General features: G+C 65.4%; 2 protein-coding genes across 7 annotated transcripts; one reads left to right on the top strand and one right to left on the bottom strand.

Moving 5' to 3' along the window:
• Positions 1-115: 115 nt before the first annotated feature.
• On the top strand, positions 116-6,008 carry BRD3OS (BRD3 opposite strand). 5 transcript variants are annotated; one of them, XM_084899686.1, is made up of 3 exons: positions 116-233; positions 623-695; positions 1,211-6,008. In XM_084899686.1, the coding sequence occupies exon 3, from the start codon at positions 1,803-1,805 to the stop codon at positions 2,055-2,057; it is 255 nt and encodes an 84-aa protein (XP_084755812.1). In that variant the 5' UTR covers positions 116-233; positions 623-695; positions 1,211-1,802; the 3' UTR covers positions 2,058-6,008. The 5 variants fall into 5 exon arrangements, 4 of the variants coding, with proteins under 4 accessions (XP_084755812.1, XP_084755813.1, XP_084755814.1 ...); XM_084899687.1 differs by having other exon boundaries at positions 116-273; XM_084899688.1 differs by lacking the exon at positions 116-233 and adding an exon at positions 345-371.
• Positions 6,009-6,187: 179 nt separating this feature from the next.
• On the bottom strand, positions 6,188-26,425 carry BRD3 (bromodomain containing 3). Of its 2 annotated transcripts, none has more exons than XM_084899651.1 (12): positions 26,267-26,425; positions 19,247-19,547; positions 18,422-18,559; positions 17,275-17,422; positions 16,449-16,648; positions 14,483-14,854; positions 14,035-14,163; positions 13,363-13,554; positions 12,359-12,588; positions 8,483-8,775; positions 8,186-8,311; positions 6,188-6,848 (listed from the first exon to the last, which is right to left on the bottom strand). In XM_084899651.1, the coding sequence occupies exons 2-12, from the start codon at positions 19,457-19,459 to the stop codon at positions 6,733-6,735; spliced, it is 2,157 nt and encodes a 718-aa protein (XP_084755777.1). In that variant the 5' UTR covers positions 19,460-19,547; positions 26,267-26,425; the 3' UTR covers positions 6,188-6,732. The 2 variants fall into 2 exon arrangements, with proteins under 2 accessions (XP_084755777.1, XP_084755778.1); XM_084899652.1 differs by having other exon boundaries at positions 17,275-17,368.
• Between the last annotated feature and the right edge of the window lie 1,405 nt (positions 26,426-27,830).

The following is a 27,830-nucleotide window of genomic DNA, read 5'->3' as shown; positions in this document are numbered from 1 at the left end:
CACGTTCTCCAGTCCCTCCTCCAGCAACAGGCCCCGCCCACAAAGCCCGCGCTCCTGCCCCGCCCCCGCTTCCGGGGAGATCCATGGCTCCGGCTCATCGCTCGGGCCTGCCCGTCCTCGGCGCTCGGCTGGGAATGCCTGCGGCGCTGCCATGGAGACGCGCCCTGCGGCCAACGGGCCCCCCTGGGTCTGCGCCGCGCCCGGCCCGCGCGTCGCGGGGAGCCACGGCGCGGGTGACAGCGGGCGCGGGCCGCAGCGGGGAAGGGGACCCGGGTGCGGGGAGGCGATGGGGACGTGCCATGAGGGGATCCGGGGCGCAGGCAGGGCGAGGGGGACCGGATGCTGGGGATGGGATGTGTCGTTGGAATCTGGTGCGCAGGCTGGACGAGGGGGCCCAGGATGCTGGGGAGCGGGTGGGGACATGCCTGGGGGACCCCGGGCGCAGCAGGGAGAGAGGGGGACATAGCAGCAGCAGCCAAGTGAGCAGGGCCTGGCGATGGGGAGAGGGGGCACGGGCCCTCCGGAGAAAGGAACTTGCGTGGCTGGGGAGGCATCTGAGGGCTGGGCGGGGAGGGGGCCGCTTCCCTGTCTGGTTTCCAGCTGACCCCCGGGTTCTTTCCAGGGCATCCCATGCCTGGAGCAGGAAGAAGGCGCCGTGCCGGTGAGGACCAGGCAGCCCTCAGCCTGCCGCCGAGGTAACGGCCCTCCCCGGTTGGGCTGGCCTGGGAGCAGGCCCGGGGTCCTGTGCCTTTTGAGGTTAAGACTTGCTTGAGCCCTAACCGGTATGGTTCAGTGGATGGAGCGTCGGTCCCAGGTTCGATTCCGGTCAAGGGCATGTACCTTGGTTGCAGGCACATCCCCAGTGGGGTGTGTGCAGGAGGCAGCTGATGGATGTTTCTCTCTCATCATTGATGTTTCTGGCTCTCTGTCCCTCTCCCTTCCTCTCTGTGAAAAATCAAAAAAATTTTTTTTTTAAAAGAAAAAAATAAGACTGATACAGACACTCAGGCTCCAGTGAGCTGTTTGCCAGGACACTCCCACCCTTTAGCCAGTAAGAGGATGAGGATCAGGCTCCCAGCCTAGGCCTTCCCAGGGCGACCGAAACGGGGAACCATGTGGGCAGCTGGGTTTAGCACTGACCCCGGGTTCAGATTCTGGGTCACAAACCCTGCCACTGCCCCCCAACCCGACAGTGTGCTCTCCCCTGCAGGACCACCTGGGGGAAGAGTTGCAGACTAGCCTGACCAGGAGCCCCGAGCAGACGCTGGCTCCACCCCCTGGTGGCACCCCCGATCAGGCCGGAGCCGCCCCAGATCAGCCGGGAGCCGCCCTAGGCTCCCGTCGGGGCAGGCGGCATGGGCGCCGTCAGGGACTTCTGTGGAGCTGCACAGTCCCCTTTCGGAGGGCACCTCTTTTCAAGTTAGCGGGCCAAGCCCTGGTGTCAGTCAGCATCACAGCAAGCATTGACGAATGCCCTCCCCCGACCCCCCCAGGTAGGTGCCTGGTCCCGGTCAGCGCCCGCCCAGCGCAGTGCACACAGCCGTCACCGGAGCCGCTTACCCGCTTGTCCTCACGGAAGGTCTAGGCGTCTTCAGAATGCTCAGCGGCTCCTCTCCAGCGTCCCCACACCACCACCCTGGCCAGGGTGCCGCCCCCCACCTGCCCGAGCCCTCTTCTCCACCATCAGATTAAACCGGGAACCAGCCCTCGGACCGCAGCCGGAAAGGGTGCGCCTCAGAGCGGCCAGCGCAGTCGAGGCCCGGCCCCAGGCCTCCGCTTGGGGCGGCCCGGGGCGAGGCGGGATGAGCGGCCGGGTCCCGCTGGCGGAGAGGGCCCTGTCCGAAGGCCACGCCCGGCGGCGGTTCCGGGACACGTCCCTGCTCATCTGGCAGCAGCAGCAGCGGGAGCTGGAGGCGGTGCCGCCCGGGACCTACCTGAGCAGGAGCCGCAGCATGTGGTACTCGCAGTACGGGAACCAGGCCATCCTGGTCCGGGACCGGGACAAGCTCGAGGTGTCCCGGGACACGGGCCAGTCCCGGTTCTGCTCCGTGATGTGACCGCGCGGTGCGATCCGGGCCCGGCGCCCGCCTGAGCGTGGCCGCGTCCCCACCAGCCGCCTGCGGCTTCCAGGCCTCGTGGGGAGACCAAGTGGTGAAGGTGAGGACCCAGCGATGGGGCAGGAACCTGCGGCCCCGGGTTCCGTGCTGCTGGGCAGTGTCCTCTGGCCTCCAGCTGGCCAGGCACCCTATCGGGTGCGCTTTTCATATTCCAGAAACCAACAAGAGGGCCCCTGCTTACCGATAAGCTTTCCAAGCTTGGGAGGTTGTGTTTGCTTTTTTGTCATTCTAATTACGGTGACATTCAGTATTATATCAGTTTCAGGTACTAGGTTGCTTTTTAAAAAGCATGTTTTTATTGATTTCAGGGAGGAAGGGAGGAGGAGAGAGAGAGAAACAATAAATAATACGAGAGAATCATGGATCGATTGCCTCCTGCACATCCCCTACTGGGGATGGAGCTCACAGCCGGGGCATGTGCCCTGCCCGGGAATCAAACCACAATCTCCTGGTTCTTAGGTCTAGGCTAAACCACTGAGCTACACCAGCCATGCGGTCGTAGGTTACTTTTTTTTTTTTTTTTAAAGATATTTTATTGATTTTTTTACAGAGAGGAAGGGAGAAGGACAGAGTTAGAAACATCGATGAGAGAGAATCACTGATCAGCTGCCTCTTGCACACCTCCTACTGGGGATGTGCTCGCAACCAAGGTACATGCCCTTGACCGGAATCGAACCTGGGACCCTTCAGTCCGCAGGCCGACGCTCTATCCACTGAGCCACACCGGTTTTGGCGTAGGTTACTTTTAATGTCCACTTCTGCCTGGTGAAGAATGATATCACCGGTGGGAAATCTACCTGCAGGGCCAGGATGGCACGCACAGGCCGACGGCAGCTGCCTTTCAAATCTAGTCGCCGGAACGGTCGGTACAACGCACTGGCTCCCGAACAGGTGGAAATGGACAGTAAGGAACACGGAAGCACCTGCCAGCGCCCTAGTTCCTGGCAGCGAGGCCGGGACGGCAGGTTCCGGACGGACAGTGTCAGCGGGGCCGAGGCTGCCGCCGCTGTCTGTAGCACCCAGCGCTGGTCCGTCCCACGGCTGCTGTGCGCACCGCGAGGACCGCCGAAGCCGGTGTTCTCTTCTGAATAAACACCCTGCGGGGCTCTCCTCGCTCGTGTCTGTGTCGGTCCGTGACGTGTTCCTTGGTTCTCTACTCAGCGTCTCATGATTGCTAACCCCCAACACAGTACCTCCCCCTCCCCAGAGACGCACAGACAGTCCTGCGGCCACACTGTCCCAGGCACCTCCAGGCGGCAGCCGCCGGGCGCCCCGTTTTGGATTTTCCTTTTCCTCCTTGCTCAGCTGCGCAGACGGTATGGACAAGGCCCCCACGGGCGGGCAGCGTCTTGCTGTCACCATGCACGCCGCACGCCCTGTGCCTCCCTGGGCGAGCCGGTCGGCCGACATGGAAGGGACGCCGTGGGGTCACCCCGCTCCCCCAGGTGCTCCTATTCAGCTCAGGCCTGGTCTCTGCCGACGGTTCTCGGCCACACGCTGCCTGTCGCCGCGCGGCGCTGGAGGAAGCCTGTTCCTCCTGCACAGCGAGGCCCCTACGGGGTCTGCACAGGTCGGTTTGCAGGTGACCGTGCCCTGGGGCACGCGGGCACAGCTGCCTGCCTGAGGGGGCATGCCGCCCGCCCTGGTCCTCGCGGAGGGGCTGTCTGGACAGGCGGGTGTGGGAGGGACCGGCCGGGTGCCCGCCAGCACCGGCCTGGGAGTGGGTGCACGGGGCTGGGGCTCAGGCCAAGAACCTTTTCCCGGGCCGGCCCGGTTCGCAGAGTGGCGTCAGGACGTCCCCTTCACTCCCCGCTGAAGGGAGCGGGGAGCTCGGCCCGTAAGCCGTCCGGTCTGGCGTGGTGTCGGAGGACCGTCTGCTGTTTGAAGCCTGAGGTCCTGGGAACCTCAGGAACCCGAGTGCAGATGGAGGCGCAGGAGGAGCAAGGACCGGAAGGTGGGGGAACCCACACTCTAGGGTGGCATTCCAGAGGCCCCTGGACGGGGTGCCTGGCCACGGGCTGAGGGGCGGTTCCGGGCGCACCCTGGGGTGTGCCCGGAGCTCCAGGCCAGGGGTGCTGAGGTCAGTGCTCCCGCCCCGCCCCATCCCACCGCCCGAGCGCGGAGCCGCCAGACGCAGAGGAAAGCACACCGGCACCTCCTCTTGTGTTTGCTTTTTTGCTTTTATTATGAAAACAAAACGAACGCCCCAGGAGAAGGGCCCAGGGTTACCAGAAACATCAGCGCACTTCCTACCATTTTATTCCGCGGTGTGGAGGCCAGCGTTGCAGTAAACAAGCTAAAACTACTTACAATGGACTCGTTTTCAGTAACGGACATTTACAGGAATATACTAGAAACGGCACTAAAAAGTTTAAGAAAAGGTACGGTAAACTCGCATGCACATCATACAGAAAAGTAACGTTTTAAATATAAAAAGGAAAACTCGGGGAAGCGTCGACGAGGAGGGAGCAGCCGCTCTGGACGCTTCTCCCCGGACGACGGTGAAGGACGTGAACCCGCAAAACAACAAACCGAACACAAAGGCGACCTCACAGCGCGTGGCGGGAGGGCGTCCTGCCGCGGCCACACCTGCCCTGAGCCTCACGGTCACGGTCACGGTCACGAGGCCGCGTCCAAAGCCGTCCCCTCTCGTGGCCAACCTGCTGAACACGCGTGAACTTCCCTCACGGCTCAGGCCCCTCGCTCCCGCCCACAGGGCCCCGCCCGGCCCGCCGCAGCCTCCCCGCACAGAGATGAGCTGAGGCTGGAGGAGGGGCCCAGACTCTAGAGGACAGAAAGCAGTGGGGGCTGCAGCCCCGATGAGCCACACTGTGGGCTCAGCAGCGACAGCGGCCAGGGAGGTCCGGGAACCCGCGGTCTCGCCCGGACGGCTCCCTCCGTGCTCAACTCGGGCGCGCTCCTCCTGCCAGCAGCTCCCAGTGACCCTTCGCTCCCCTCGTGGGGCTGGCGCTCCACGGGAGCCCCGGGCACCAGTTCCTGTCGTAGGTTAATGTGCCGCCAAAGGCTCTTTAGAAAACATTCTGAAAAACTAGGGAAACTTTAAAAATGGCAAGTTTTAAAACCCACTTATATATTTCTTATAAACAAAACTTAAAAGTTTAACAAGCTGGCTCAGAACTCACCAAGCATCGGGGTCCCACAGTGAGGAGATGGAACAGCACCCGCCCTCAGCAGAACGCGGGCCCCGCCCCACGGCCACGAGCTGATGTGGCCAGGGCACCGCTGAGCCCACCCACCCGGACTGGCACCCACGCAGGCAGCGCCCGGGCAGCCTGGGAGACGCCCTCTCAGCCATTCCTGCTGAACGGAAAAGGCGTGAGCGGGGGCCCTCCTGGAGCCGGAGGCTCTTTGACCCCCAAGAGAGGCTGGAAGACGGATGGGGCGGCGGAGGTGAGGGCCGCACCCAGGCCGGGCGGGCGGGAAGGCCGAGCGTGCACTCCCGGCCGGGGCCTCGCTGCCGGACCCGGGCGGGCGGGCATCTCTGTGCTCAGAGGCCAGAGGGGAGCCCCCGGCAACACAAAACCAGAACATACTTCTGTTAAACTCTATATTCTTCTTCTTCTCTTTACAATAGAAAGTTAAAAATCAAGACTTGATTTACTATACATTTCCCCTCTCAGATTACAAAGTCTCTATTATATACTGGGGTTCCCTAAACCGGCTTCGGATGAGACAGTCCTGGAGAGACCAGAGTACAAAACAACTGCACGAGCGAGCGAGGGGCGGGCGCCGGGCGGAGCATCTCGGGCCGCACAGGGCCCCCCACCCCACCCCCGGGCGGGCGCCGAGCACCGCAGGGACTAGCACCTGGAGCCTGGGCTCCGCAGACCGAGGCCTGCGTCTCTGCTGTTTTATTTCTTTTCTGTTTTTCTTTTCTGTTTTTTAAAAAAATGACCAATGTGTTAATAAATAAAGTATTCATATATACACGAGTGGGAGGCGGTTGCGGAGTGTGGGGCCGCGCAGCGCTGACGGGGGGACACACGGGGGACTTTCGTAGAAAACTGCGGAACCTTACAAAAAGTCTCCTTTTTTCTCTTCTCTCTCTCTCTTTTTTTTTTAAGTTGAGGTAAAAGTTTCAGTGTATGAAACCTGCACACGCAGCCACGGGCCCCCGGGAGCTCCTGGCATCGCCAAGGTCAGAACCTCACAGCCCCTCCCCGCAGATACACGGACCTCTTCCCACGCAGGACGGCCCGGGGCCTCTTCCCACGCGGGACGGCCGCCCTCGGCCCCTGCAGGCGGCGGCGGCTCGGACCCCGGGGCGAGGGGATACAGAACCGCCTCAGAGACAGCCGAGGGGGCACCCCAGAACAGGCGGGCCCGGGGAGGGGACCCTGCGGGCCGCTCCGCCGCCATCTCCTCACTCTCCTCCGGCCGCCGGGCGAGCATCTGCCGTGGTCACCCCTGAGCCATCGGACTCGGCCGCCCCGAAGCCCGCTCGCAGATGGCCTCTGACCTAGGCAGGCGACATGGGCGGCGGCCCCCGATGAAAGAGGACCCGCGCAGCGTGAACACAAGTAGTATATTGACCGAGGGGGGCACTCGGAGGTCGGCGCGGGCGGTGGCCGCGGGCTGGTGGCCAGGCCCGGCCTCACTCCGAGTCGCTGCTGTCCGAGCTGGACCCGCTGGAGCTGCTGCTCGCCGACTCCGAGGAGCTGCTGCTGCTGAGCCGGGAGGGCCCTCCGGGGGGCGCCGCGCCCGATTTCTCTGGGGGAGACGCAGCGGGTGAGAGGTTGTTCCCGGACCCCTGGGTCCCCTCACTCCCGCCACACGCCCGCCACACCGTCACCCACGCAGCTTCTGCAGCACATCCAGTCTCACACCCCACTGTGTGCCATGGCCCGCCACGCCTCAGACACTTGGTAAGCGTGTAGATGTGTTTGTGGCAGAGGAGGGAGTTAACGTGTACATGTGTTTGTGGCAGAGGAGGGAGTTAACGTGTACACGTGTTTGTGGCAGAGGAGGGAGTTAACGTGTGTTTGTGGCAGAGGAGGGAGTTAACGTGTACACGTGTTTGTGGCAGAGGAGGGAGGTTAGTGAGCTGCGGTCTCAGGAAGCATCTCCTGAGGGTCTGTCCCGGCTCCCGGCACCAAGCTCCTCAGATCCTTGGAACGCCCGGAGGGTAAGAACGCCATTATTTATAAGATCCTTTGGGTCGCCCCGAGTTTATGCTAATGAGTGACTGGCTGGGGCCCCGGATGGCCAGGATGGAGCTGGTCACCAGGAGGACCAAGCCACTAGGGGGCGGAGCTTGGAGCCCCATCCCATGCGGGAGGGGGAAGCACATGGAGCTGGGAGGGTGGCCGGACAGGGCGAGGCAGTGTGTGGTTGTGTCTGTACCCCGTCCCCCCCCCCGCCATTCCTGAGGCACACTTTGTATCAGAGCCCTGAGCAGAGGAACTCACTCTCCTGAGAGCCTTGCAGCATGTGACCAAATAGGGGGGGTCTCAGGGACCCCCGGGGTGCAGCCAGCAGGTGGGTCAGCACTGCGGGAGGCCAGGACCCGCGCCCGGAGGGTGAGGTAGGCGGGTTGTGGGCCGAGGCTGGCCCTACGGGTGTGCACTAAGGCTGAGGACAGCGCCAGCCTGGACTGGACTCCGGGGCATCCAGGGGGCGGAGCCCGGACGACGGGCCGAGAACACCCGCCGCCGGCGCAGAAAGTGGGGAGTGAACAGAGCACAGATGGGGGCGTGTGTGCTGCTGTCCCTCAGAAATTACTTGGGAAAAACATGTAAATAAATGAGCAATAAAACAATAAGCACCTACAGCTCAGAGGCAGTAAGACCATCTCACACCCCAGAGACAGGAAAATGAACCCACTCCGCCCAAGGAGCCGATGGGCTCGGGGTGGCGGGGAACCCCACCTGCTGACACAGAGTCGCCGCTCTGCCCTCCCGGGGTGACCCGAGGGATCCTCCAGCCGAGCGGGCAGAGCTCAGAGCTAGGACATCGGGCCTCGTGCCATGTGGAGCCAACAACTCCAGCTGGTCTGCGGCCTCCCGGCCTGGCCCCCGGCCCCCGGCCCCCGGCGGCAGCCCCGGTACCTTTCTTGGCCGGCTTCCTGCTGCTCAGCTGCCCGCTGACGTCCTGCAGCCGCTTCTCCAGCTCCTTCTTCTTCTCCTGCGCCAGCTCCTCCTTCGACTTGGCCGCCTGCTTCTTGCCGCTGGAGGCTGCGGGAGAGGCCGGAGCGGAGCCGGTCGGCGGGGAGGGACCGGAGCTGAGCGCACCCGCCTGCGCCCGTCCCCAGCCAAGCAGAGACGGGCCTGGGGCTAAGGGAGTGCTCCCCTGGACTGCGGGGGGGAGGTGGGGGGTGGGGGCGCCTGAGGCCCCGCTCCACTCACAGAAGGGCTTCCGCTGCTTCTTCTGCAGGCAGGACTTGACGTAGCGCTCCAGCTCCCGCAGCGTGGTGGGCTTCAGCGTCTCGAAGTCGATCTCGATCTCGTCGGGGTTGGAGTCCCGCAGCGAGGGCTCCCGCGACTGGATGATGTGCACCACGCGGCCCAGCTTCTCCCCCGGCAGCCGGTTGATGTCCAGGCTCAGCTGGCGCTTCTCGTCGTAGCTCATGGGCAGGCCCTCCTCCTCCTCCTCCGAGTCGTAGGAGGCCGGCGCCTGCTTGCCGCCCTTCTTGGGCTGTCTGCGGGGGAGAGCGCGTGGCGTGGAGCCAGTCCCCTTACTGCCCCCTCCAAGGAGCCCCCGTACCCGTATCTCCCCCAACCCCCCTGCCTCCATGGAGCCCCTGAACCCGTATCTCCCCCAACCCCCCCGCCTCCATGGAGCCCCTGTACCCGTATCTCCCCCAACCCCCCCCCCCCGCCTCCATGGAGCCCCTGTACCCGTATCTCCCCCAACCCCCCCCCCCCCCCCGCCTCCATGGAGCCCCTGTACCCTTATCTCCCCCAACCCCCCCCCGCCTCCATGGAGCCCGTCCCCGCCCCCTCCAGCCTGGCTCCATCTTCTCCAGCCCAGGCCCTTACAGAAGGGCATGCTGCCCCCATGGTGCCCCGCGCAGAGGAGCCAGGCTGGCTGTCCGAGGGCTGCAGGTATGTCTCCAGGGACACGGGAGGGAGACCCTACTCCTGAGGCCAGAGCAGAGGCTGCCCCGCTGGCTAGGCCCAAGCCTCACCCAGGAAACGGGCCACGGTGCCCACAGGCACCTCCAGCCCAGCAGGCCAAGCACTGGCCTCTACCTACGGCTCGATCGGCCACGGGAAGGGGCTAAGGGGAGGAGGGGGTAGACAGAAGGGACCCACAGGGGAACCGAGACCAAGTGCACCAACGATGACATTAAACATAAGCAGTCTAAACACACCGCCTAAAAGGAAAAGACGAGCAAGTTGTATAAGAAACAAGACCCGTCCTGGCTGGTTTGGCTCAGTGGATAGAGCGTTGGCCTGCGGACTGAAGGATCGCAGGTTCGATTCCGGTCAAGGGCACATGCCTGGGTTGTGGGCTTGATCCCCAGTAGGGGGCGTGCAAGAGGCAGCCGATCCACGATTCTCTCTCATCAGGGGTATTTCTAACTCTCCCCCACTCCCTTTCTCTCTAAAATCAATAAAACATATTAAACAAACACATACAAGACCTGCCTTACATGCTGTCTACACAAACCCCCTCTAAATATAAGACAGAGTAGGTCAGAAGTAAAGAGGAGGAATCACCCACAGGAACACTGATCAAAGAAAAGCGACAGCAGCCGAGTTACTTCAGACAGAGGCGGCGCCACCAGGAGGACTGGTGAGAGATAGAAACATCAATGATGAGAGGGAATCATTGACCGGCTGCCTCCTGCACGCCCCCCACTGAGGATCGGAGAAAGAGGGCTGGGTGAGGGTCACAGGGCCACCTGGCCTGGGACGCCCCAGCCCTGTAGGCGTGTGCGCCCGCAGCCCGCTCCCAAACGCGGGAGCAGAATCCAACAGGAAGGAAGGGACGGGAAAGCCGCAGCTGCAGCTGGAGGCTCAGCTACTTCCTCTGGGCAGTTAACAAGCCGGTCAGCAGGAGCAGAGGCTGCCCGACAACGACCCCGGGGTCAGCCTGACAAGGTCCTGCCTGTGGGGGCCGCTCTGTGTTTCTTCCTGACCGCCAGCCTCTCAGCGGCGGCGAACACACTTCCTCCTCCAGTGCACACGGACCTTCGCCAACTCCGAGCCAGACAAGTCTTTTTTTTTTTTTTTAATATATTTCATTGATTTTTACAGGAAGGAAGGGAGAGGGATAGTTAGAAACATCGATAAGAGAGAAACATCAATCAGCTGCCTCCTGTACATGCCCTACTGGGGATGTGCCCACAACCAAGGTACATGCCCTTGACAGGAATCGAACCTGGGACTCTTCAGTCCACAGGCCGGTGCTCTATCCACTGAGCCAAACCGGTTAGGGCTTCATTGATTTTTTACAGAGAGGAAGGGAGAGGGAGAGAGAGCCAGAAACATTGATGAGAGAGAAACATCAATCAGCTGCCTCCCGCACACCCCCTACTGGGGATGTGCCCGCAACCAAGGTAAATACCCTCGCCCGGAATGGAACCTGGGACCCTTCAGTCCGCAGGCGGGGCGCTCTATCCATTGAGCCATACCAGCCAGGACCAGACAACAATTTCAAAAGTATTCATCACTGACCTTAAATGGAATTAAACCAGAAAAATCCCCAAACATTTGGAAAATAAACACATTTCCTAAAAACCCACGGTCAAGAGGAAGTCTGAAGGGAAATGAAAAAATATTTTGAACTAAATAAAATTACCACCTATCAAGTTTGTGGAGTATAATTAAGGCAGCATTTAGATGGAAATGTATAGCATTAAATGCTCTGTAAGAAAAAGTCTCACCCTGGCTAGTGTGGCTCAATGGATAGAGCATCAGCCTGCAGACTGAAGGGTCCCAGATTGGATTCCAGTCAAGGGCACATGACCGGGGTGCAGGTTGCAGGCTGGATCCTCAGTGGGGGGCGTGCAGGAGGCAGCCGGTCAATGATTCCCTCTCATCATTGATGTTTCTCTCTCTCTCCTCCCTTCCTCTCTAAAGTCAATAAAAATATATAATAAAAAATAAAAAAAAGGGAGAAAGTAAAGGTCTCACCCGTCTGATGTGGTTCAGGGTTGAGTGTTGACCTATGAACCAGGAGGTCACTGTTCAATTCCTGGTCAGGCCACAGGCCCAGGGTGTAGGCTCAATCCCCAGTGTGGGGCATGTAGGAGGCAGCTGATCAACAATTCTCTCTCATCATTGACATTTCTATCTCTTCCTCTCCAAAGCAATAAAACACACACACACACACGTAAACATACACACACACACACACACACACACACACAGATGTACACACTAGAGGCCTGGTGCATGAAATTCGTGCATGGGGTGGGAGTTCCTCAGCCCAGCCTGCACCCTCTCCAATCCAGGACCCCTTCGGGGGATGTCCAACTGTCGGTTTAGGCCCACAAGGATCAGGCCTAAACTGGCAGTCGAACATCCTTCTCCCAATCCGAGACCGCTGGTTCCTAACTGCTTGCCTGCCTGCCTGCCCCTAATCACCTCTGCCTACCGGCCTGATGCCCCTAACTGCTCCCCTGACAGCCTGATCACCCCTAACCGCCTCTGTCTTGGTTCCTGCCACTGTGGCTTTGTTCGGAAGGATATCTGGTCTAATTAGCATATTACCCTTTTATTAGTATATGCCTGTGCGCGCACGTGCAGAGGGGACCCACAGGGGAGGCCCGGTACACTAAATTCACGCACAGGTAGGGTTCCTAGGCTTGGCTGGTGATCAGGGCCAATCTGTGGGGTGACTGGAGAGGTACTGGGGGCCCACTCACCAGTCCTGTCCCTCACCACCACCACCGGTCGCCTACCTCTGTGGAGCGACTGCTGGGGCAATCGGGTCCCCCACTGGCACCTGCCTTGGCTGGCCTGGGGCCTGCAGGCTGGGGGCAGCTCCTGTGTTGAGCGTCTTGCCCCCTGGTGGTCAGTGCGCGTCATAGCGACTGGTCATCCCACCTTTCGGCCTATTTGCATATTAGGCCTTTACAGGATATACGTATAAACAGTCCCGGGGTGCTGGTGGCGGGGGATAGAAGGTGGAAGAAGGCACAGAGGGGATACAGGACAAGAACACCAGCCCCCCACCCTGTGAGCCTCCAGGACCACGCCGAGCCCCACACCCAACATTCCTCCCGCCACGCAGGCCCCGGGCGCGAGGCTGGTCCCGGACGGCAGGCCCACCTGCTGGCCACGGTCGTGCTGCTGGCCTTTTTGGAGGGCGGCTTCTTGGGCTGGGCCTGCTTGGCGGGCGGGGCGGCCCTGGCCTTCTTCTCGTCCTCGGACCGGGCCTTGTGCCGCTCCTTGTCCTTGTCCTTCTTCCGCTTCTCCTTCTCCTTCTTCTCCTTCTTCCTCTTTGGCTTGTTCACGGGGGCCTGAGACAGGGCGGCCAGCTGCTCATGCACGGCCTTCAGCTGCAAAAGAGCAGGCGCTGAGCGGGCCCCGGGCACAGCGGCCGCCTAGCCTCGGGCCACGCCGGCCCGGGAGCCACGGCTCTGCCCCCAGTGCCCGTGGCCGCGGGCCCCTCGCCGGGCCCGTTTCTTCGGTGACCTGTGGAGAAGGCATCTGTCACCGGCGGCGCAGAGAGCAGACGGCCAGCCTGTGGCACGGGCACGGGCTGGGCAGGCTCAGTAAGGACGCGGTAAATGGTGGCTGGCGGTTTCTTATTCGACTTTATTTTTAGGTGAGGCGGACAAAGGCTGACACGGCTGTGTAAAGGCGGGGTTCCCGGCAGGTCCAGGGGCGGAGGGATCCGGTGCCGACGCGGGCTGGCAGCGTGCCAAGTGCTCTGTGCTTCTCGCCCCGGCGCCTGGGCACAGGGCAGCCGCGCCCACCGGGCGGGAGCAGGCAGCTCTCAGCCGTCTTCCTGGCAGCGTCATCTCTCAGGAGGCTCCGGTCAAAGCCAAAGGCCCACCCCACTCCGCTCTTCTCCCTGCCGGAACCCCGGAATCGGGCCCCGCGGGCTGCCCGGCGCCGGAAAACCGTTCACGTTTTTCTCAATCCATTGTCAGAGCCGCTCGAGCAGCGGGGAGCGGAGCCCGACTCGTAAACGAGGAGAGTGAGGCCGGGGGTCAGAGGCCAGGTCAGGACAGCCTCATTCCCGAGAGCCTGCGGGCCAGGCGGCGGGAGCCCCCAGGGCCGCGCTCCCGGTCCCCGCCCCCGGGCGCCGCGGGGCGGGGCGGGCTCACCTGCTCCTGCAGCTCCGCCAGCCGGGTGGCCCGCTCCTCCTCCGAGTCCGAGCTGGCCGAGTCCGAGGAGCTCTCCTCGCTGCTGCGGCTGCTCTCCGCGCCCTTGCTCACCACCGGCGCTGCGGGGCCCGGCAGCGCGGGCGCCTCTGCCGGCTCGTCCGGCATCTTGGCAAACCGCATCTCAAACACGTCCTGCGAGAGAGCGGGGGCTGCCTGAGTCCGGGCGCCCCGGGCCTCCACAGGGCTTCCTCCCACGTGCTGTCCGTCCGTCGGTGACTGCTGTCACAGAGCACAGGCTGCACAGGCCGCTGTCACCCGAGTGTCCACGGCCGCAGCCCCCACCTCCCCCAGCGCAGGGACCGGCCAGCCCTCTGGTCAGCGAGCCTGCAGAGGCCGACACCGGCCCTCTCCCTCCCCCTCGGCCGGAACGTCCTGTGTGCTGCCCCCACCGGAGTCCGTAGCTCCCGGAAGGCTGAGGGACCTGTTGGCACCAAGTGCCAGGGAGCAGGTGGCGGCCGGCCAGCACATGGCCACCACGTCAACGGACGTGGCTCCGGGGCCTCCCACTGGACATCCTAAGACACCTGGGTATTCCATACGGCCCGGCCCGGAACTCCTGACCCCACCTCGCCCAGCGGACCGGCCCCTGCCCCCAGAGCGGGCCCAGGTTACCTGCAGCTTCCTGGCCATGGCCACCACCTCGTGGTCGGGCGGGTTGTACTTGTAACAGTTGGAGAACATTAACCGGATGTCGGCCGCAAAGCCCTGCGCGTCCGGGTACTCGCGGCTGTCCATCTTCTTCTGTAACACACCAGGACGGGGGTGAGGCGCCCCTGCCCACGCCTGCCCCTGCCCGAGCCCGGAGACGCCCCGGCAGGAAGCCCCGCTCGGACCTGCTTCTGCCTGGTGAGGGCGTGGCCACGTGGGAGGGCCTCCTCGCCTAACCCCCCCACAACACACACACCCGTTACAGAAACCTGCGGCGCTCCAGGACAGAGGGAAGTGGAGGAAACGGGAAGTGGGGACCAAGGGGCAGCGTTGCCGGGCAGACCCCCTCCCTGTGGGGCTGCGGGCAGACCCAGGAGCCGGTGCCGGCGAGGCCCGCCCGCCCCGCGCGCACCTTGACGGTGCTGAGGTCCATCGGGTGCTTGATGATGTCGTGGTAGTCGTGCAGCTCCAGCGCCTCGGCGTCCACGGGCTTGTAGAAGGGCCAGGCGTAGGCCGCGTGCTTCTTGGACAGCAGCTCCTTGAGGATGCTGTCGCAGTGCCGCAGGTGCTCCGACAGCCGCCCCTTCTTGCCCGCGTGCTGGGGCACCTCGCCGTCCTCCAGGTCCTTCCGCGGCGGCTTGATGGGCCGGCCGCCGCTCTCCCGCCGGGCCACCACCTTGGCCTGCTTGGGGTCCGACAGCGGCGGGGGCGACTCGCTCCGGCTGGCGGTGATGGCGGCCGTCGTGGGCGTGGTCGTGTCTGCTTTCCGCTTCACGCCCTTTTTCTGTGACGGCAAAACCACCGGCTGAGACTGAGCACCGACTCCCGGCCAGGCACCGAGCAAAGCCATGCCGGCTCGGCCGCGTCCATCCTCCCAGCTGCCCCCACAATGGGGACAGAGGCTCAGAGGGCCGCGGCGCCGGCCCAAGGTCACACAGCTGGCAGTGGTGAGGCTGGACTCGAACCCTCCCTGAGCTGCTCTCTCCCTTTGCGCCCCAGGCCCCGGGGTCACAGCAGCTCATGAGGGCAGCATGCAATCACCCGCTCCTGGCCAGCACCCGGGCCGCTGCGCCAGGGGCTCCGGACGGGCGTGACCAGAGGCCGCCATCAGCCCTCGCCAGAGGGAACGTCCCAACAAAGACCTCAAAACTGACGCCCTCGGGGGCGGGGTTTGGGGCGGGTGGGAGGGCGGTCTGGAGCGAGAGGGCAGGCATGCGGGTGGGGTGGGAGCAGCAGGGCTGAGGGGTGGCCTGGACCTGCTCTGAAGGGCCTCTCCCGGGGGCGGGATGCTGACACCCCCCCCCCCCCCCCCCGTCAGAGTGGGTGTGTCCAGCGAGAGCATGTTTAACGCCCGGGCATGGGCCCACAGGTCTCTCTGGCACAACCGCGGCTCTGGGGCCTCGCGCCATGTGCCCACGCTAGGGCTCGGCGTCCCCAAGATCCCTCAGCTGGCTCCCACGTCTCCACTCAGGCAGCAGCGGCCAAGATGGCCTCACCGGGTCTGCTGTCTACAGCCGCCAGGGTCGCTACCCCAACGAGCCCCCGACCCCAGACTACCGGGGCCTGAGCCGGCTATCCACCAGCTCCCGACGGGCACCCAGAAATGCCAAGCACGTGCCGCAGGGGCCCGGGGCCTGTCTGGCCACGGCACACAGGACATGCTCCAAACCAGCCGGGCGGGCCGTGCGGCCGGGCCGGGAGCCGTCCCCGAGTGCAGGCGGTGAAGGCCGGGGCGGGGGCCACGGAGGCGCGTTACCTTTGGGGGCCATTAACCCTCTGAGCGCCTGCTCCTCATCTGAAAGATGGGGGGACACTGCCTGCCCCAGAGGGCTGCTGCGAGGTCAAACCGGAGAAGACGACACGAGTCAGTGCCCGCGGCCGCCGGCCCGCCCGGCGGAACACCTGTGCCTGACCAGCCGGCCAGGCAGTCCCACGTGGCCGTTCCCGGGGGGGCGGGGGGGGAAGGGGGGGGAGGCAGAGGTGCGGTGCTCACGCTGAGGGGCACACAGTGGGGGGGAGGCGACCCACTGCCTGCCTCCCCACGCCGATGCTGAAAACCTGAGTGTCACAGGGCGGGGCAGGATGGGCCGGGACCTTCCCACCCTCTTCTCGCACACCTTCCCCACCTGGACGCGTGCACTGCCAAGGCCTGGGGTTCGAGTGCAGCCTGCCCCCGCCAGCCATGTGACCTGCAGCCCCCGAGCCTCGGTCGCCCCGTCCGCATCACAGGCCCGGCGAGAACCATCCGGTGAGAACCACATGCACCCGGCGCCAACACGCACATGGCCGGTGGCCAGGGACAGCGGCAGAGTCCCCGCCTGCCCGCCCCTCCTGCCCCCAAACCCGGGAACCCCGACAAGCCCTGGACGCTCGCTCACCTTGATGACGGGAGGCGTGGGAGGAACCACGGGGATGACGGGTGTGGCCGGCGCCGGGGGGGCGGGGACCGGCGTGACGTTTGCGGTGATGGTTGGCACGGGGGTGGCAGCAATGACGGGCGTCTGGGAGACAGTGGGGGGGACGCTCTGGAAGGGGGTCGCCGGGGAGACAGAGGACACGGCCGCCACTTGCTGCGAACCTGGGGAGAGGACAGGAGGTTGGACAGGCCCCGCTCCTGGGCAGACGCAATCCTTCCAGAAGCTTCCGGGACCATCCCCGCAGCCGACCGGACATCAATGGGGCTCTGCTTCCCAGACTCTGGCCCTGCATCTCGGCCGCCTCTGTGGGTGCTCCCCCAACAAGTACAGGGCCTCCCGCTCTGGCCGGGACGAGCCACGCAGCCCTGTGGGCCGGAGCCAGGCCTGCGCCTGAGAGTGGGGTTAAGCCGGACTCCGTCAGGAGCCATCGGAGTGACCCGCCTGGAGCCACTAAGCCACCCACAGTCCCCCTTCTGGCAACCCGCCGGCCCCTCTCAAGGCTCGGCCACTCGCAGCCTGTCCACCGGGACACACCTCCCTGCCGGGTTCCGGGGCCAGGTGAGACCCTGGGGCTCCCCAACAGCTGACACAGCCCCTCCCGCCCAGAGAATGCAAGTGCTTAAAGGGGAGCGTCCTCGGAGGGACAGAGGAACGGCCGGGGCTCCAGACGAGGCCCACGACCGCTCCTCCCAGCGTGCTCGAGGGCAGGCGGACATCACCGAGGCCGTGTCCCGGACGGGCTGCGCCTCGCTGAGCCCCGGCCCCGGGCAGGACACCGCCCCGTTACCTGCACTCTGGGCTCCTGCAGCCGGTTTCCGGCCTTTGCCCTTCGGAGCGGGGGGTAATAATTCAACTTCCTCCTGGGGCATCTGGGCCACTTTCTGCAGAAAAATTTTCTCTAAGGCTTGGGCCATTAGCACTATGTCATCTGTGGGCTGAAGACACGGGAGAGCCGAGGTTACACGCCAGGAAGGAGCCGCGCCTGCAGGACACGCTGGCTGACTCAGACACACCCACCGAGGAACTTTTTTTTTTTTTCTTTAAATATATTTTATTGATTTTTTACAGAGAAGAAGGGAGAGGGAGAGAAAGTTAGAAACGTTGATGAGAGAGAAACATCGACCAGCTGCCTCTTGCACACCCCCTACTGGGGATGTGCCCACAACCAATGTACATGCCCTTGACCGGAATTGAACCTGGGACCCTTCATTCCGCAGACCGACGCTCTATCCACTGAGCCACACCGGTTTCGGCCCCACGGAGGAACTTAACACGGTGGTCGCCCGAAAGGCTGGCGACTTCTATGGTAAGAGGACCTGGCCGGGCGTCTCAATGGGTTGGAGCTTCGCTCCCAGGCGCCACAGCTGCGAGTTCCACCCCAGGTCACGGCACATACAAGAACCAACCAGTGAGAGTGTTTTAAATGAATGGAACAAGCCCATGTCTCTCCCTTTCTCGCTATGAAACCAGTGAGTAAAACTTGTAAAGACATTTTGGTGGGGCAGGAGAGAGGTAAAAAGAGTACATGCTAATGCAGAAACTGTTTTAAAAAATTCAGAAAACTACCAGCCGGTGTGGCTCAGTGGTGGAGCACTGACCTATGAACCAGGAGGTCGCAGTTCAATCCCCAGTAAGGGGCGTGCAGGAGGCAGCTGACCAATGATTCTCTCTCATCGTTGATTTTTCTACCTCTCTCCCCCTCTCCCTTCCTCTCTGAAATCAATAAAAACTTATTTTAAAATAAATAGAGAGCTTGGTGTGTGTCCCCTCCTGGAAGGCCTCAATCCTCCCGCCAGGTCTGGGCCCGCCATGTGTGAGGTCACGTGTGGGGATCAGGGCCCGAGGGTGCAGAGCGCCCAGGCCAGTCCAGGCGCCCCCGGCTGGTGGGTGGCTCCTGGGGCATTAGGGGGCCCGCGCCGCCCGCGTCTGCTCACCTTGTTATAAATATAACAGTTCGTAAACATGGTGTTGAAGTCCTGCATACATTCGCTGGCACTCCAATAATAATTGTTCTCTAGTCGCTTCTTGATAGTCCCCATGTCCATCGGGTTTTTTATTATTTTATGATAATCCTAGGGAAGAGATTTCAGAGGGTCACTGACGGACGCAACATCCTCCTCCCGCAATTCCAAGTCTCTGCCAGCGCCTGGGCCCCGAGGGCGGGGGGCGTGCGGTCCGGGGCGAGCACCCGGCCGGCTGGGGACCCCTCGCTGACCAGGGTTCTAGGTGGGGGGAGGGGCTCAGAGAGCCAGAGCCATCTCGCTGGGGAGGGGGGCCCAGCCCCACCCCCATTCCAAGGGCCGCAGGCGGGCAGGGCTGGGCTCGGCCCGGAACCCAGCCACCGCGAGCTGACCCAGGGCGCCTGGAAACACGGGCCCTCCATTTGGGTACAAGGAGGAAAGCCATCCGACGCCAGGTCAGCACCTGGGCCCCTCTGAGCAACTGACCTCGGCAATCAGCGGAGAGCATGGCGGGGAGCGGAGAGGGGGGAGGGAGCGCACACAGGGGCCCTCGCTCCTGGACCCTCCTGTCACCACGAAGCACGGGGTCTCCCTGCACCAGGAGTAGCGCCCTCCCTTCCCCTGGGCCCCAAGTAGCTCCTCTTCTGGGGTCGTAGCTCTCTATGGGCTCTGAGCTGTCCCCCGCCCCCCGGAGGCCCGGGCCATGCCTGGCTCGCCAGCACCGCCACCAGCCACATCTCGGGCACCACCTGTGCCAAGGCCGGGGCCACGCGGGGCAGGTGGGCCGGGCGGACTCACGGGCAGGTTCAGCTTGATGGCGTCCACGGGCTGGTAGAAGGGCCAGGCGAACTGGTGCTTCCACAGCGTCTTGACCACCACGTTCTGCATGTACTGCAGCTGGTTGGTCTTGCGGCCGGGCTTGGCGGGGTTGGCCACCTCGGGCGGCGGCGGGTTCACGGGGCCCGGGGCCCCCGGCAGCCCCGCGGGGGCGGCCGTCGCCGTGGCGGACATCGTCCGGCGGCGTGCTCACGGGCCGGCGCGGCAGCGGCTCAGGGCGGCCCTCGCGTCCTCCCCATTTCCAGGCCCGACCGGGCAGCGCCTGGGGAGAAGGGACACAGAGGGAGCGGTCACCGCGGCCCCGCACCCGCACCCATGGCAGAGCCGCCTGCCCTGGGCCAGCCGGCTCACCTGCCACAGAACCACAGAGCTCACGCAGGGCACAGAGAGACGGCGGCCAGAGGCCGCCTGAGCACACGCCCCCGGGCAGGGGGGGCGCAGGGGTGGGAGGCGGCTGCCGTCCAGAGGGGGCCAAGCGGCCGGCTCAGCTCACTGCCCGCCCCGGGCTGACTCCACCCGCAGCGGCCGGCGATCCTCCAGGCCCTGAGGCTCAGGGAGAAACCCACAGCCAGGGAGCGGGACCCGCAGAGCCGAGCCTGGCAGGCAGGCCCTCGAGCGAGCGAGGTTCCACGGTAACCGCGAGAACGCTGTGGGTTTGTGATGGCGGGAGGCTGTGACACCGGTGGAACCCGGAGGTGGCCTGCCGTGGGCCACGTGGCGTGTCTGCGCCAGGACTGCTGGCACGCCGGTGAGGCCGTCCCCACGCTGACTGGGGAACGCTGGCTGGCACCCTCCGCCTGCCCCTGCCACCGAGTGGAGTGGAGGCGGCTCAGAATCCAGGAGGCACTTCTTACTCAGCCACCCGGGGAGCCGGCTCCTCCCCTCCACACCCTCCGGAGCGCATGGCGCCTCGCGGTCCTCGGCCTAACAGCCCCAGGTCTGCAGGGTGGCTCAGTGGGCAGGTCAGCCATGTCGGCTGGTGCCAGCGGTGATGAGGCTGCGCCTTCACCACCAGACGGAAAGCCCAGCCTGGCACGCACCCGGGCCATCGACACCACGCTGCCCCGCCAGAGCGCCACCATCCCGGTCTAAGCGCCCGCCTCCTGCTGGGATCCCACGAACCTCCGGGGGTCGGGGTCGGCCCTCCTCACTCAGACCCTCAGGTGACGGCACCGCCCCTCGCCGGCCTGCAGGGTGCACTGTGCCCCGGCTCCTCTCCCTGTCCTGGGTTGTGGGCTCGATCCCCAGTGTGGGGCGTGCAGGAGGCAGCGGATCCCTCTCTCTCTCTCATCATGGATGCTTTTCTCTCTCCCTTCCTCTCTGAAATCAATAAAGATACTTAAAAAACAAGTGCGAAGGAATTTCTATTTTGAAAAAAATACTCAAAACACAGACCAACCATGGTCTGGCCAGGCCAGCTCCCATGGTGCTCTGGTCAGGAGGCCGGGGTCTCGGAGTGGGGTCTCCTCTCCCAGGGCGGGGCTGTCCAGGCGTGGGGACAGCCCTGAGCCCCGGGCGCCCCTAAAGGGGAACCAACCGAGGGCGTGCTCCCCATGAGGGGGCGCTCGGCACAACTTGGCACAACTGGCGTCTGGGCTCTGCCTCGGCGCCCCCAGGGTCCGGCCGGCCACACCCGCGCCACCGGGCCGCCGGCAAATCCCACAGAGCCCACGTGTCAGCGGAGCGAGGGCGCGCCACCCCCACTGAGCAGCTGTCCCCTCGGCGCCCTCGCCTGGGGGGCTCAGGCCGCATTCCAGGGCAGGGAGGCGGGTGCGGCTTCCAGAAAGAAGGATCAGTAGCCACCGCCCACTTCCCCCAGGGTTCCCCCCCACCCCGAACTGAGTCAGTGATGGACAGAGACACGGCCATGTGGAGGCCTAAACCACCAAGGCGCCCTGGCCGGGTCGCTCAGTGGTTATTAGAGCGGTGGCCCTCACACACAAGGCTCTCGGGTTTGATTCCCAGTCAAGGTTGCAGGTTCAGTCCCCGGTGGGTGGGCGTGGTGCGGAAGGCAGCCTACTGAAGTTTCCCCCTCATCCATGTTCCTCTCCTTCTCCCTCTACCTGCCCACCCCGCTCTAAAATCAATCTTTAAAAAATTCTAGAAAATTCTACAGCAGCCGCGCTGGCCCTCCTGTCACGATGCCAAGCCTGGTGGGGGTGGGGGTGGAGGTGGAGAGGATGAAGGTGGGCAGGCGCCCGTCCTGGGCTGGGGTTGGAGAGGGCAGAAGCGGCTCAGACTCCGTGGGGACACCGGAGGGCCTGCGGGGAGGGCGTCCCGGGGGCAGTGCCCATGGGGGGGGGGCGGAGGTAGGAGGGAAGCCAGGGAGTGAGCACCCGCCTCAGGAGAGGGTCCAGGGCAGGCTGTGCTCACCTGAGCCTCCCCGCCCGCCCTGCTCACACGCACCAACCCCACCTGGGGAGCCAGCACAGCAGTCGGACACAGCCTCCTGGGGGCGGGGCTCACTATGCACCCGAGAGGGCTCCTCCCTGCACCCAGCCCTGTCTCCTTGTGCCCCGCTGGCCTGGCTGGTGGGGGTCCCGTGAGCTCCATCTTCCAGGTGGAGGCTCAGAGGCGAAGGGGCACCAGGTCACCGGAGAGAAAGAGGCAGAGCCAGGCCCTGGACGCCGCCATCCACCCCTCGCCAACCCCACCGCCGCCTCCCGGGAGCCTGACCATCCGCTGGGACAGGAGCCGAGGCCGGGAGGCCCCGCCGAGTGTGGCCCGGGCTCCAGACCCCAGCGGCCAGGCCAGCCTCCCCGGCACTCCGACCGGCGGCCGGCGGCCACCCTGGAGCCTCAGCCTCGGAAACAGGATCCGGGCGGGCAGGGCGGTGCCGGTGACAGACGGAGCCAACTGCCTCCTCTGGGGCCGGGAGGGCAGCCGGGCAGGTGAGGACCCCTCCCGCTGGGCCCTGCTGGGCGCCACCTCCGTCCCGGAGCACGCCATGCCCAGCGGGAAACAGTGCCCACAGCGAGGTGCCCCGAGCAGGCCCGCCCTCCCCCTAGGTTTAGATCACACCTGCCTAGCAGCCCCCCGGGCACCCCTGCAGGCCAGGCCCCCTCGCCCTTCGCAGGACTCAAAGGGGAGTGTCTGCAGGGGAGTGGGGACGGCGTGGTCAGTGCCCACTCTGTCCAGAGCAGGGTCCCGGGTCTGGGAGGCCTCAGAACCAAGATGCTCGGTGGTGGGCGAGGTCTGGGGGCCCAGGGCCCCTGCCCACCCCTCACCCCAGCTGCCTCGGGGATAAACAGCGTGACACGCAGAGTGGGACCAGGATGGCGCAGCCCTCGGTAAAGCAGGGTCTCTGGTGGGCACTCAGCAACCCCCCCCCCACACACAGCGTCCACCCCTTCCCACCGCACGGGCACATCCTGCCTGCCCGCAGGGAGGGGGACGGAACAGGCGGCCCCGCCCCCCGCCCCACCCCCAACCCCACCGACAATCCCACCCAAGGGCTCCCAGAGGCCAGCGCCTCCTCCCACCAGTGAGACCGCGGCCACGCGCTGCTGCAGGCTTTACTCCGTTGCCCCTCTGCCGCCTGCGGGGGCCCACATCCCGGACGACAGCAGTGACAGCCATGAGTCTCCCCCTCCCCCCTAAGCTAAGAACTACGCACGGCCTGGGGCATAGCCTGGAGGCAGCGGAGATGACAGGGCACAGGGGGTGCCCGCCTTATCTGGAGTCTGCAGCCAGCAGAGCCCGGCTGGCACCAGGAGCGCTCGACTACGTCCTCAGGATAAGACGCACCCGACCCCAGCTCCTCAGGGCGAGCCGGGACTGTCCCGGCCCCACCATCACCTCCTGAACGTCACCCTGGAAATGCCGCCCGGCAGCCACTAGGCCAGCTCCCTGGACGTGGGGGAAGCGGCGAGGGGGGGACACACACGCCCCAGGAGCTGGGCAAGTCCCTCCCAAACACCTCGCCCACCCAGCCTGATGACTGGCCCAACACTTCGGGGGGCCGAGGCAGGGAGGAGAGTGGCTCCCCCAAAAACATCTTCTGGCTGGCTCTAACTCAAGGCTAGAAAGACCCTACGAAGGAGGTAGATTGGGCTCTGGCTCATGTTGCCCAGTGGTTAGAGGATCTGATTCCGGGTCAGGGACGTGTACCAAGGTGGCTGCAGGTTCGATCCTGGGTCAGGGCTGGTGCAGGAGGCAACCATCCGATGTGTCTCTCACATTGATGTCTGTCCGTCTCCCTCTCCCCCTCCGCCCTCTCCCCCATCCACTAGCTCCAAAAACCAGTAAAAACGTCCTTGGGTGAGGATTAACAAAAAAGGGGGGAAGAGGGGGCAGAATGAGACCTGGTTCTCACCTAGAACAGCTAAAAGCTGACAGCAGAGACACACGGCCCCGGGCACTGAGCCGAGAGCTGGGGCCCGTTGGGGCATCCCTGCTCTAACCCACCTGCCTGCACAGGGTCCTGGCCCGGACTCTCCCTGTGCCAGCCCGCGCTTCCCTGCTGGCAGGAGGGCAGGAGCAGGCACCCGGGCAGGGGGCAGGCATCCGAGGGCTTCGTGCCCACAGGGACGGAGGGAGCTCCAGGCGCCAGTCCCCCTGACCCAAACACCTGCCGATCTCCTGAAATAGGGGCAGATGGGCTGGAGGGCACCCAAGCAGAGTTGCCGGCTCCACCCCCCAATTCCCAGAAGGCACAGGTGCGCACGCAGGCCCCGCTCTCGCCGGCTTCCCCGACTTTCCCTTCCCGGAAGGATGCTGCCAGGACAGCGCCCGCAGACGCCAGGGTGTGGGCCTGCCCACGGGTGAAGGGCACCCGCATCACCGAACCCAGCACCAGAACGGCCCCCAAACCAGGATGCCCTCGGAGCAGCCTCCGGCGGGCGAGCTCCCGGCCACAGCTGTGCCGGGCGAGGGGGGCACATGATGAAACTCTGGGCAGGAAACTTTGGCCCGAAGTGAGGGTCAGAGGACACCGAGGCCCACTGGCAGTGGACACAAGCCGGCCAGGCGGCGCTGGGGACCTGTTAGGCTACTCCTCCCCTCGTCCCCCAGGGCTCTCCCCCAAGAACCAGGAAGTGGCCGCGCAGCTCACCACAGGCGGCTGGCAACTGGCCAGGCTGAGGGAAGAGGGCGCGGGAAGGAGGTGAGCGGGAGGCCCCCCCTTGCACACACTTTCCCTTTCCGCCCGCGCAGGCTGGCCGCGTGGAAGGAGGCGAGGCGGGAGCCGTGTTTACAAACCCTTCATGCAAACTCCCTTCCCGGGCGGGCGCACGTGAGCTCGGGCTCCCGGACACCAAGTCACCCCCACCAGGTCCGCCCAGGAGCCCCTCCTCCCTGGACCCCGTGAGGGGCCCCATCGAAGCCCCAGGAGCTGCTGGGAGGCGTTTCCAGACGCCCAGGGTCCAGGCATGGGGCCCCCAAGTTACAGAAAGACCGGGGAGAAACGCCCCGCCCCCGCCCCGCGCCCAGGCGCAGCCGTGCCCAGCCTTCCCGATCTGTAACCACCGGCACACATCAAGGCCTCCAGACAGACAAGGGCAAACTCACACCTTTATTTGCAAATGAAAGGCCCACGTTCAGAGCTGCGGGGAGGGCAGGGCAGGAGTCCCTAACTCCGAGGCCCAGCCCCCTCCCCCAGGGGCTCAGGCCTTTTCTGGGTTCCCCTAAGTCAGAATCCCCCCGAAGCATGCCACCCCTCACCCAGGCCACGGAGCAGAGCCCACGTTACAGAGCAGAGAAAGGGACCGGGCACCTCCCGCCGCGGGGAGGGGGACAGGGAGCGGGGAAGGAGCAGGGCCTGAGAGGAGGGGCCTGTCCGGCTGGGAGTTAGCCCACTGACACCCCCCCACCCCCCAACTCTGCGTCCCTAGCCAGGCTCTAACTCGGAGACGGAGTGGGGGCACGTCATGAAATTCTGGGCAGAAAGCTTTTGGCCAAAAATAAGGGTCGCAGGACACTCAGGGGTTGGACCCAAAAGAGAGAACTCCCCCCCCAGCCACCCCCCCCCCCCCGTGCAGTGACCCCATTTCTTATCTTTGCAAAACTGCCCCTGGCTCCGCGGGAGAGGTTTCCCAAAGCTTCCACCCGACCCTGCCCCCAAGGGAGCCACCTGTGGAGAGAGGACCGCCGCCCCCGAGCCCCCAGCTTTATTCACGAAGGACTCCCGCCCCCAGAACATGTGGACATCGGAGGCCTGGGGTGAGCCCTGCTCCCCGAGGGGTTTGCAACATGCCCACCCCGAGGAGGGCGCAGAGCAGCGCCCGCTCCTCCCGCTCCAACTCGGCCGCCCGCGGATCAGGGCTTTCCGGGCTGTTTTCCAAGGGAGGCTGCGGCTCCTCCCGCCCGGCTGCAGCGGCCCTGCCCGGGCGCTCGAACTCGGCGCCGGGCTCCCAACTCCGGGAGGGCACTGCCCTCGGGCCGCGCCACCCGCGGGCCCCGGACTCCGGGCGGCCGCGCGCAGAGCCGGGCTCGGGCCTGGCCTCGCCCCCCGCCCCGGCCGCGTCGACGGCGGGAGCCCGGCGGGCGGGGCGCGCGCGCCGAGAAAGTGGCGCCGGAGCGCACGGGACGCGCCGCGCGCCTTCCCCGCCGCGTCCTCCCTCCAAAAGATGGCGGGCCGAGCGCAGGGGAAAAAATCCCTTCCGTGAGGCTGGACGCGCGGGAGACGCCGGCGGGCGCGGGCCGTGCCAACTCCAGGCTCCGCGCCCCGGCCCGCGGCGACGCCCCCGAGCCGGCCCGGGCCGCGGCGCCGCCCCCCGAGCAAGGCCGCGGCCGGCCGGCCGGGAGGGAGGGAGCCGGCGGCGGGCGAGGAGCGGGGCCCGGGCGGCCGCCGCGCTTTGTTGCATCGTGGCCGCGCACAAAGGCGGCGGCGGCGGAGGCTGGGGCGCCCGGCTCCCCGGACCCGCCGGCGGCCTGCGCCGGGGACTCGGGGCCGCGCCGCCCGGCCCGCCCGGCCCGCTCGGCCCGCCCGGCCCGCCGCCGCCCGCCGCCCCGCGCGCGCAAGGAAGCAAGAGAAAGGCGTACTTGGCCTCGGCGGCTCCGGCGGCCGTCCCCTCCCGGCCCGCGCGGCCGGCTCCTCTCTGGCTCGCCGGCCCCGGCAGCATAATAGACGCGCCGGAGCCGAGCGGGGCTCGGGCGCCGCGCCGCGGAGCCTGGCGGGAGTCGTAGTCCGCGGCCGGGGCCCCGCCCGGGCTGCCCAGGGGAGGCGGCGGCGCGCGGACTACATGTCCCGGCCCCCCCGGCGCCGCGCCCCACCCCGCGCGCCCCCGCCCGACCCCCGCCCCGCGGACGCGGCCCGGGGGGCGCGCTGGGGCGGGGCGCCCCTCCGACCCCGGCGACGAGGCGGGGACCCCGGGAGGCCCTCCCTTCGGTGCAGGGGACGCGCTTCTCGGGCGAATTTCCTGGCGCCCACGGGTGGCGTGGAAAAGGCGGGAGCGCGGCCATCGCCCGCCCGCCCGCCGCCAGACACCCCGGGGCCTCCGAGCCCGGGGTTTGGGGGCGCCCTGGCACCGGGCCGCGCACAGCCGCGCGGCGTGCACCCGCAGAGCGCCCTTGTTTGTAAACAAACCGCGCTGCTAATTAGCCGGCGGGCGCGCGCAGGGGCGGCCCGCGCGGGGAGGGGCTGCGCTCGGCTCCGCCCCCGTCTGCCCACCTCCGCCACCCACCCACCCACCCCGCCCGTCTCTCCTGCACCCAACGCCTGGGGGTGGGGAGCTCAAGGTCCGGAACTGGCGGGGCGTCCGACACGTTGCCGCCCCTGCCGGGAGACCCCTCCCCCAGCCTCAGTTTCCCCACCTGCCCAGCGAAGGCAGGCATGAACCCGAGGTCCCTAGCCTTAGGTTCCAGACTCCAAAGATGAAAACAAGGACCCGGGCCCCTTGTCCCGTGATTTGTCAAGATCAGCTCGTGGACACGGTTTCAGACCTGGTTTTGGGTGGCAATTACTCGGCTGTACACATAAGTACACGTTCCCCAGCTATAAATTAAGGTAGCTGCACGTAGTGTGTGTTACACACACACACACACACACACACCATAAAATCTCAGAAACCACCCGTTTTCCTCAGTGCTCGCTGGACCTGCCAACTGCGAAGTGGCGCTTCCGGCCGGACCCACCCCAGGCCCCGGGTCACTGGTGGGCCTGAGGTTGCGCCAGCACTCCACTGCCCCAAGTGCCCGCGTCTTTACACTGGGCGCCAGAGACCCCGTTCGGCCCGGAGGCCTGCACCCCCCCCCCCCTCACCCACGGCTGCCCAGGCTTACAGGGCAGACGCTGCCCAGGCTTACAGGGCAGACGCTGGGCTCTGGGAGGTGAACGGACTTTGGGTCCAACGGAACCAGTTCTGTGAGGAACCGTGTGCAGGAGAGGCCCAACCCACCTGTCCGCAGCCTCCCCGCGCCCCTGCTGAGTGTGCAGCCCCTGCGGCTGCAGAGAAAGGCCTGGCTGGGGAGGACCTTTCCTTTTTAGGTTTGGGGGGGTGGGGGGTGACAGGTCCAGGAAGATGAGGGTCTGCTCCTTAGAACCACCGTCCTGGTTGTGTCTCCTCCAAGCCCTGGTCTAGTACCCCCACTTCTGTTTCACCCCCAA

The sequence above is a fragment of the Pipistrellus hanaki genome (assembly GCF_964339955.1).
Source record: "Pipistrellus hanaki genome assembly, chromosome: 11".
NCBI classification, from domain to species: domain Eukaryota; kingdom Metazoa; phylum Chordata; class Mammalia; order Chiroptera; family Vespertilionidae; genus Pipistrellus; species Pipistrellus hanaki.
This window is presented reverse-complemented; position numbering and strand designations above follow the sequence as displayed.